This window comes from Vombatus ursinus, unplaced genomic scaffold, assembly GCF_900497805.2.
Source record: "Vombatus ursinus unplaced genomic scaffold, bare-nosed wombat genome assembly UNPS02014171.1, whole genome shotgun sequence".
Lineage (NCBI taxonomy): Eukaryota > Metazoa > Chordata > Mammalia > Diprotodontia > Vombatidae > Vombatus > Vombatus ursinus.
In genome coordinates, this window is record NW_020953949.1 from 1217436 (window position 1) to 1228162 (window position 10727).

The 10727-nt window shown below is 36.5% G+C and overlaps 1 protein-coding gene across 2 annotated transcripts in view; it reads left to right on the forward strand.

The window, feature by feature from the left end:
* SLC44A1 (solute carrier family 44 member 1) overlaps positions 1 to 10727 on the forward strand; it is a 201208-nt gene that overhangs the window by 158147 nt on the left and 32334 nt on the right. For both annotated transcript variants that reach the window (XM_027859730.1, XM_027859732.1), the window contains exons 8-9: positions 606 to 745; positions 2498 to 2684. In XM_027859730.1, coding sequence (XP_027715531.1) covers positions 606 to 745; positions 2498 to 2684 — 327 coding nt within the window. The remainder of the gene's footprint in view (positions 1 to 605; positions 746 to 2497; positions 2685 to 10727) is intronic.

A 10727-nucleotide genomic window follows, 5' to 3' on the forward strand; every position in this document is an offset into this window, starting at 1 on the left:
GAGAGAGAGAGAGAGAGAGAGAGAGAGAGAGAATGACTTGATAACTCATTCTTCAACTTTTTCTCCTCTCACTTTATTTTTTCTCCTGTTGCCTCATTCCTGGACTGTTCTTTTACTTTCATTCCCTATTTAATTTTTGAATGGCTTTTCTTCTTTTCTCACCCTGTCCCTCAGCTGATTCTCTGATCCTCACTTGGTTCTCATAATCCAGTCTCTTCATCCCCCTTGACCTACACATGCCCAAAGCATATTTCTTGTCCCTCTTCATTCTTGCCAGTGGTATAAAAACTGTTCCTGTTTTTTTTCCCTGATTCTCCCTTAACTTCAAAGATACTCATCAGTAGAGCTAGGGAAGGCTAGCCTGATGCACTGCAGACTTTATATATGTCTGGTATGGGAGAGGATATGGTGAGAAGAGGTCCCATCATGCTAGTCAAGTGCTGCAATAGCATGTGTCGTTTGCCACCTCTTCCTTTGAATGGTGCTGCCAGTATACCATTGGGCACCATATTCCTTGGCGCTGCTGAGGACCCAGCTAATTTAAAATTTGAATCGACATATTCTCTTGTGCCAATCATTGCAAAAACATACTTTTTTGCCCTCAGGTGGCACAGGTGTGCTGTGGTGGCTGTATGCGAAGCAAAGAAAATCTCCCAAAGAAACTGTTATTCCAGAACAGCTTCAAATAGCTGAAGACAATCTCCGGGCCCTCCTCATCTATGCCATTTCAGCTACAGTGTTCACAGTGAGTGTTTGATCTTGTTGTGGTGTGTGCTTGGGTGTGATTCTTTTCTTTCATTTGTTTTTCATTGAGACTAGGTTCATGATGGGAAAAATTTCTTACAGTTTTTGATTTCTTCTCTTGGTCATTATAGACTACTCCTGTAATAGGATAAATATAGAAAAATTCCCCTCCCAACCCCAAGCTTTCATGGTTGTTCCTTAGTTGTTGAGCCAAACTCAAGAGCTTTGCATCACTCTCTCTATTTTTGAAAGAATAAAGGATTTTCATTTTATGATTTCTCATTTGTCCTACTGTCCTTTTCCACTAAAAGTTAATTTCTAGAAATCAGAAAATATTGCAAACACTCATTTTAGTTGGCATTGCTTACAAAAGAAGTTGTAATTTTTTAAGAAAAAAAAAAGGCCTCTGTGTATTCATTGCATTTTCATATATCCTGGATATTTTTCATTTTACTAGCTTTTTCTCAAATTTTTCAGTGTAAACTTTTCCTGTAGTATTACAAATTATGAAAATAGAAATTGCCTACTGTCTTGTTTTAATGAAGGTATATGGCTAAACAGCCAATATTTATACCTCTTTCTCCCCTCCCCCCAACTTCTCCAATGTAAAGGATGAGCTGTGACAGTCCATACCCTATAGTCTTCTGAAATGGTTACCTAGATCCTAGGTCTTAGAATAGCGCTCTACCCCTAATAGACACTTACTAAATGTTTGAATCAAAGTGAATCCTAACCATTGTTCCCCCATTAAGTCCCTTATGCCCACTACCATTATAAAAGTAAAGAAATCCTTCACTAGATTTTTTCAGTCTACACATGTAATGAAGTATCATGGAAGGGACTTGTGTTCTTTGTAAGATGTGATCATATCTGAAAACAGCATTGACCAATAAATGTCTGCTGCATTGACACTTACAAGAATATCTATGACTATAGGGCTCCCATGCTACTACTGCAAACCTTCCTTTGAACTTGGAGGTTGGTAGCAGCTATAACATGGTGCAAATATATCTCTACCATGCTGGTTATCTCTAATGCTGAGGAGCAGCCAGGAAGAAATAAGTGGGTGGCCTCTTAAAGGAGGGCAAGTAGATGATTTTTATAGATCCATCACATTAAAGTTTAACAGGAACTTTATGTGTATTACCTCATTTTATCCTTATGACAAGCCTCCAAGGAACATAGTATAAGTAATATTGTTTCCATTTTCCAGATAAGGAAACTGAGGGCCAAAGATGTAAGTAACTAGCTGGCATGGGCAAGTTGCCAAGCCAGGAACTAAGACATGCGTCCTCCAGTTTCAAGCCCAATATTCTTTTCATAATATAATGTTGCCTCTTTAAAATTACTTTTTTCTATTAAGTTATACTTCCTCTTTAAAAAAAATATGTACACACATATTTATGTTTATATCTATATGTGTGCGTGTGTGTATTGTCTGTCTCATGGCACCTAGTACAGTACCTTCAGCCTTACTTGAGGTATTAATTGAGGCTGATTGAATAGTGGTGGATTAACTTGCTATTTCATGTCATTGGATATTAAATTGCTTGCAGTTAAGACCTGAATCTATTTTAGAATAATCCAAAAATGCTGCTTTGTGCTCTTCAGGTCCTTGGATAACACTGTTGAATGATGATAATACTGGCGTTCTGTAATGATTATGTTAATCTATTTAAGTTAAGATGTTATGTCATTCTTGGCTTGATTTTTCACCACCTAAAATGATGACTGGATGTCTCTCTTTGCCCAGGCGATCTTGTTCTTGATCATGTTAGTAATGCGTAAGCGTGTTGCCCTCACCATTGCCTTGTTCCACGTGGCTGGCAAAGTCTTCATTCACTTGCCACTTCTTGTCTTCCAACCATTTTGGACCTTTCTTGCCCTTCTCCTGTTTTGGGTGTATTGGATCATGACGCTCCTTTTTCTTGGCACCCTAGGTAAGAAAGCATGATATTGTGTGTTTTAAATGGTATATTTATTATAAAAATGGTTATATTTATTATAAGAAATGGTTATATTTATTATATGTTATATATTTATTATGTCTATAGATATATGTTATATATTTATTATATCTATAGATATATATTATATTATATTTATTATAAGAAATTAGAATACATGAAAAAAGCAGCAGCTGCTGGCTGAGGTTTAACAAACCACCAGGCCTGCCAGAGCTGTGATGGTGCCACAAATTGCCAATGTTACAGCATTTTAAAACAAATCCTTGGGATATGAATACAGATGAGAGAAGAAGTGGGAGTCCATTCTGGTTCTGAGTAGTCATTTTTCTGATTTTTGAACTTGGATTCAGTCCAAGTTCGATCCAAGAAACCCTTCCAATCCATAGCCAGGCTAACCTGAAAATAGTCCAGACCTCAAAGGCATCCTTCCAGATCAGACTAGACCTGCCCTTATCCAGACCTACAACTCAAAGCTGGGTCTGAACTGAATTAACCAAGTAGAGTAGGAGGAGGGGAAAAATTATTTGGGTAATAAACTTGGTACATTTGTTTGCTTCATAACCCATTCTGAGGATTTCTTCTGTGTCTGCATATTAAAGTATTCTAATCTGGCAGAGGAATGGGTGTGGAGAATAGCTGTTTCATTATAGTGAAAAGATCTACATAATTATTCTTTTTTTTTTTTTTTTGTACTTTTTTTGGCAAGGCGATTAAGGTTAAGTGACTTGCCTTAGGGTCACACAGCTAGTAAGTGTCAAGTGTCTGAGGCCGAATTTGAACTCAGGTCCTCCTCACTACAAAGCCAGAGCTCTATCCACTGCGCCACCTAGCTGCCCCTAAATAATTATTCTTTGAAATACTTAAAGAATGTATTCATTCTTATTTAAAGGTATCTTATGGAGAAGGATTGTGATATGGAAAAAATTAATTGATGTGGTTTCCAGTAGTGAACCTGGTAACTCTTATGTATTGAACTCAGCCTATTAGCTGTGTAGTAAAAGATTACCTGAATCTTGACTATTAATAATTTCTGCAGTACTTTTAAGGTTTACAAAGTGCTTTCTTTGAAACAACTCAGGTAAGTAGGTAGTTTATGTATCATTACCCCATTTAGAGGGGAGAAAACAGACATAAAGAGGTTATGTGACATGCTCCAGATCAGATAATTAGTGGGTTTCAGAAACAGAACTTGAACCCAGGACTTCTGACTACAAGAAAAATGTTTTACTGTTGGGCCGTTTGGCCTCACTTTACTAGACATGAATGCATCTACAAACCACCATTCTATGAGGAGAAGTAGATCAATATGAGGATTATTTTGATTTGGTTGTTTTTTTATATGTGTTGCCCTGCATTTCATAGGATAATGTGATTTAAAGCTAGATTATTTAATCCCCCTCATTTAACAACAAAAGAAATTGAGGTCAGAGATGTAAATCACTTGCCAAAAGAACTAGGTGTTCTGTCCTCAAATTTGGTGGTTTTTATACTGCACCACACCAGTTCTTCTCATTCATTTTCTTACAAAGAGAATGTGTACCATAATGTGTACAGAAAAGGCTGTTGTCCCCAACTACTTTCTCCATACCTTCAGAATTTAACAGAAAGAAACTGAAATAAAGTTTTCCTCAATCACCTCAGTTGGCTCCCGTGTTGCATTCTACCTGAGGCAAAGCCAAGGAATATCAATTTTTAGGCCACCTTTAGGTTGAAGAAAGGTAATCTCTGACTAGGGGCACAGGCAGTGGGGTCCAAGGGATGAGTATAAATAAGAAGACTAGTTTTCATAGGTAGGGATACAAGGTCCCAAATTCTAAAATTGATTAAAAGTCAGAATGTCAGTAGTGCCTGGGAATTGTCCAGTTCTCTCACTTAACTTGATTCCCCAAAGCATAGGTATTTTTATAGCTACTTGCTTCCTCAGTCTAGTTTAGTTAAGGATAGTTAAGCCTTCTTCTGAGTCATCTGCCCCTTTTGGGCAATCTATTCAGGTACCCTTATCCCTGATTTTTCACTTGTTCCCTAAAATCCTTGGCTTCATATTCTCCTTCCATCACGTGGGCATCCCAGCAGAACCTGGGCAGGCAGCATACACAGGAGGTTGGTCTGTTTCTTCCAATACCTTTATGTTCCCAAGGCTTATTGAAGTCTCCTAATCTTTTATCTTCTGGACCTGACCATTGCCATTGTTCCTACTTACAGCAAAAAAGGTGACCAGATCTTACTGAGCAGCATTTCTATGTGATTCTATATCTATAGCTATAGCTATAACTATCTATCTATCTATCTATCTATCTATCTATCTATCTATCTATCTATCTTTATATATATATATATATATATACATAATTTTAAAATCCATGCCACTATAATATGGCTAAGAATAAAATATAAAAAAAAACCTATTACAATTATGATTTCTTTGAGGCTTGGCCCTACTAGAATTTGACTTGATATGATAGTATAGTAGCACATGGATTTTTCTCAATCAGATTTTTTTGGTGTGTTGGTTTAAATTTGGTGTGTTCACTAGGTGAATAAATAATAAACTTTGAGGGTTTTTTTTTAACTTACAGGTTTGTAATTCATCTCAGAATCAAGTTAGCACTTTAAAATATTTGCAAGCTGTTAATTTTCACTTTGCACAGTAAGTCTAAAGATAACATTAAGTATTAACAAATATATAAATCATTCATTTTTCATGAGACCATCTTTAAAATGAAATTAGACTTGATGATCTCCAAAGTCCCCTTCACCTTTAAGCCTTATGATTCTGTGATGTTATTGGCCAAGCAGTTTTCACTGGATATTTTTCTAATCAATTCAGCAAGTATTTATTGATTATGTACTATATTCAGAAGAAGAAGAGTTCTTTACTGACCAGAGCAGTGTGAAGGAGTTGAGACTAAAGCTTGGTCTTGAAGAACGTGTAGAATTTAAAGAGGCAAACTGATGGTGGAAAAAGCTTGGGAGAAAAAGGAATAAGGAAGGCATTCTGACTAGAGTGATAAAAGAGATATGAATTAGGCCTGATTATTGAGAAACTTGAATGCCAGGTAGGAATTTGAATAGTCTGCAGTTTTCTAGGTTTTTAAATGAGGAAATAAAAGAAAGCATGCTGTAATGGATAGAGTGCTAGAGCTGGCATTAGGAAATTTCAGGTAGAATTCCACCTCCAACATTTCCTAGCTTCCTGACCACAGGCTAGTTGCTTAATCTAAATTTGTTCATGTAATGCCTGTAGTACCTAACTCAGAGAATTATTGAGAGACTCAGTTGAAATGATGGATGCAGAGGACTTTGATCCTCTAAATAAACATCAGGTGATGATGATGATGAGGGTCTGCTAGGGTGTTGACAATGCAACCTACCAAAGAGAAGAATTGAACATAGTGAATAGTCGAAGATGACTCGTTTTCAGGACTGGGTAAATGGTGGTATGTACTACAGATAAAAATGGGAAAATTAAGAGAGAATTGTTATCTTTTGGACATTGAGTATCTTAGATTTGCACAAATGTTGTTGCTTCCCCAATTGTTTGATTTTTTAAAATTTTTTTAATTTCCACCAATCAGTATATGCCATAGCCTCATTTCTAATGTCTCCTTAGGGTAGCTACTGTGCACTGCCTTTCGGTTGAGACCAATATATTATAAAAATCTTTGGGATCCTTGTATATTTAAAACCATTTTGGTGGTGAGAGTAGGGGTGTCCTATATTGATCTGCTTATATTAAAATCTCTTCTAAAGTAGACAGTGCTAGAATGAGGTTCTAATGTAACCATTTCCTTGAATTACTTTTTTTCAGCATTGTAAATTTTCCTATTCAGATAATATATTTCCTTTGTTTTAATTAGTTGAGTTCATACATAATAAAATTTAGATGATAATCTCCTATAAACTCCTTAATCATCCTAATGAGTAAATATTTTAGAAACATTACAATTTTATTTTAAATTTGAATGGTTTAGGAATTTTATATTAATCTTCCCTTTATCATTATGTGGGATCTTTTGATTCTTTTAGCCCTTTTGTTCTTACCAAATATATATTCTTCTGGTGTAATAGTGCTTTTGAGATGCACAGTTCTTTCCATCTGGCTGCTACTTTCAAAACAGAGCTGTGTGTTTTAACATTCTAAAGGTGTTTGACAAGTTTAATAAAAGCAACCCCCCATTCTATAAAATTGTTGTAAAAGACCTATTGAAATAAATGACTGAAAAATTTGAATTTAGAGCTCTGTCCTCACAGTGAAAAACTATCCTTTCTTCCCCAAATCACTGTATCTAGAAAGTGACTATCCTAGAGTTACCTGTTCATTTCAATATCATGAGTTCTTAAGTTACTAGTATTCAAGAGTCTGTTTCCTTTCTCTTCCATTATCATACTGTTTCAGAAGGAGCCAGTGTTAGGGAAGGAAAGAGAGAGGGGGCTCTTGGGAAGGAAAAGAGTGTGTTCCAGGCTTTTATAACCTCGTAAGTTTAGAGATAGAAGGAACTTCTCCATCTAGTCCAACACTCTTATTTTACAGGGAGGAAATGGAGGCTCTGGGAAGTTACATGACTTGTCCAAGGTCACACAGTTTAAGGTGAGATTTGAGTCCAGGCCCTCACTGAGAGCTCCTACATCAATGAAAATCAGAAATTTTGTTCTAAAAATTTATATAAAGAAAATGCAACACTGCTTTCTTCATTAATCAGGGTTGCAATCCTGGCAAGATTTATTTGGCCCAGCTAGTAATATAAATAGAGATGATAAGAGTTATAAAGCAAGCAAGGGAGATAGGTCTACTGAGATAATTTTTTTTTTTATTTTTGACCAAGAGCTTTTCAACAATGTAAGAACACTGGAAGGAAGGTTAAAATCTCCAAGAATAGCATGCAAGGGCATTGGTAATACTACTGTTGCCATCCCAGCTATCCTTAATCCAACTCAGCCACCATTGCCTCTGCCACTGCTGGTGACAGTTCACATACCTAGTCTAGTTGACCTATTACTGTCGCTACAGTATTCAGATTGGTTGTTCTTTTGCCACTATAGAATCAACTCTCAGCCTGATTGCCCTGCTCTTCTAGAGCTACCCCATCTAGGCTAGAGGCCTCTAGGTGAGAGCTCTAGCATCCACATTGAGCTACAAAGTTCCTGCTTCCATAACTCCCACTCAGGATACAAGAGACCTTTCTACTATCACTTCCACCCCTGAATGGATGTAAATAAATCAAAGTAGTTGAATGAAAGTAAAATAAGTAGGGTAGAGGGACAAAAATGAACAGGAGTGAATTCTGTGAAGTCTGGAGGCCACTACACAGTAATAATAACCTCCAGTCCCATTATTTCCCTGGAAGGAAGAGGAGTAAGAAGGAAAAGGGAGTGAGGTATAGCAAAGAAGAGTTAATAAAAGACCCAGGGCCAGAAGCCATAAGGAACAGCAGTGTAAAATGTGCCCTTTAGCAACTACTGTAGTTTGAGCTTCATTTTTCACCAGAATAGGACCAGGGATCCTTCCCACTATGTCAGTTATGCAAATTTTTAAATTGATCTTTTTTTTCCCAATTACATGAAAAACAATTTTTAACATTTTTAAAGTGTTGAGGTCCAAATTGTCTCTTACCCCCCCCCATTAAGAAGGCAGGCAATTTGTGCAGTCATATAAAACATATTTTCATATTAGTTACATTTTAAAAGAAAACACAGAAACCCCCTCCCTCCAGTAAAAACACTAAGAAAAATAAAGTAAAAAAAAAATATGCTTTAATCTGCACTCAGGTTCTATCAGTTCTTTCTCTGGAGGTACACAGCATTTTTCATCATGAGTCCCTCAGAATGGTCTTAGATCATTATATTACTGAGAATAGCTGTCATTCACAGTTGATCATCATACAATATTGTTGTTACTGTGTCCAATGTTCTCCTGGTTCTGCTCACTTCACTTTGCATCAGTTCATGTAAGTCTTCCCATGTTTTTCTTAAAGCATCCTGCTCATCATTTCTTATAGTACAATAGTATTCCATCACAATCATATACCACAACTTGTTCAGACATTCCCCAACTAATGGATGTCCCCTCAATTTCCCATTCCTTGCCACAACAAAAAGCTACTATAAATTTTTTTGGACATGTAGGTCCTTTTCCCTTTTTAAAAAATATTTCTTTGGGATATAGAACTGGTAGTGGTATTGCTGGGTCAAAGGGTATGCACAGTTTTATGGCTTTTGGGGCCTAGTTCTAAATTGCTCTCCAGAATGGTTGGATCAGTTCACAACTCCACTAACAGTAAGCAAACGTTTCTAATTTTTCATGTCCCTTCATTTAAAACCTCTTTTTAAAAATGTGGAGAAGCAGAGGAGTCTGGCTTGGAGAGAACAATGCATTTTATCTGCCAGATAATGAACAAATCAAAGAAAACCTGACCCAGCAAATTCTTCACTGTAACTAGGGGATAAAACTTCTACAGAAATGTATGCTGAAAATGTATACTAGAAGCAATGTAAGAAATATATTTAGATATGTCAATATGGAGTCTCCTTCTTCCAGTACAGATCACAATTCTCCTTTATCTTCTCATCTTATCTAATACTTTTTCATAGCTTTCATAAACCTTCCATAGAATATGCATCCAATATGTGAGTACTAATAGAACATTTAGGTTGTTTGTTGTCTTTACTTCTTGCTACGTGTCTGTCCCACTCCTTTTCCAATCCTATGTTTACCTTTTTATGTTACTTCTTATGTGCAAATCATCATTGGTATTAAGCTGTAACCTACTTATACATTCACCATTCATCCTTTTTAGTTCCATGTAAAAAAGCAGTAGATAAAATAGGGGCAGCTAGGTGGCCCAGTGGATAGAGCACTGGCCCTGAAGTCAGGAGGACCTTAGTTCAAATCTGGCCTCAGACACATAATACTTTCCAGCTGTGTGACTCTGGGTAAGTCACTTAACCCCAATTGCCTCACTAAAAAAAAATAGATAAAATAAATCATCTGGTAAGACTATAATCTAGTCTCTCCCCCCCCCAAAAAAAGCAGAGGAAGCAATAAAAGAACAATTTATGTAAATGCAAAATAACATAGAGCAACTAAAACAAAATTTAGTCAACTAAAGATCAATGAATAATAAAAATAAAATTGAAGAATAAGCTCATAATATAACAGAACTTAAAAAGCAACTAATGGAAATGCACGGTAGGGTAATAAACCTGGAAGAAAAAAGTTTGAGCCCTAGCTTAATCAGGATTCCAGGGGACATCCAAAAAGGAAAAAAAGAACCCTCGATGTTATATTTGAGAAATTAATTGGAAACAATTTCCATGGAAGGACAGGAGTGTCCAGTACACTTCAAATGAACTAGATGCATAGAACTTCCACATGGAGAGATACAAAATTCATATCTCCAACACATGTAAGAAAGATATGATTCCAGAAAGAATATAGAAATTACCTGCCAAACAATAACTATTAAAATCTCGATAGACTTCTCAAGAACAACACAAGAAAAACAATGAAGCTAAAATATTAGAACATATGGACCTAAAAGACATGGAATTAAATCTAGAGATCACATATCTTGTAAAATTGAGCATACTGTTTGAGGACAAAAGATTGACATTCAAAATCCAACAGGTTGGAGCCATGGCCATTGCTTCTTTCCTCACGTGGTTTTTCCCATTCCTGATTGTCCATGGGAGGGCAGCTCCCAAAGGACAACACCAAGAAGTATGAGAAGGAGATGGGAGAGGATGACTATGATGAACTAGATTAAGAAAAGAAATTGTAGGTCCTTATTGAGATATGTTTCTGAAAGTTTCCAATCCAAAGCTGGAACTATCTGTAGTTCTCAAGGGCAGCACTCTGCTTTATGACCACTTCCTTCATATTCCTGATTGTTCCATTTGTCTTTGAAATGGAAAAGCAGCAAATGGAGCAGTAATCAACAGCCATAGTAGCATCAGATAGTACTAAGCCCTATCATGTATGGAACTGAAGAGCTGCTGGAGGCCCTACCTCTACTTCCT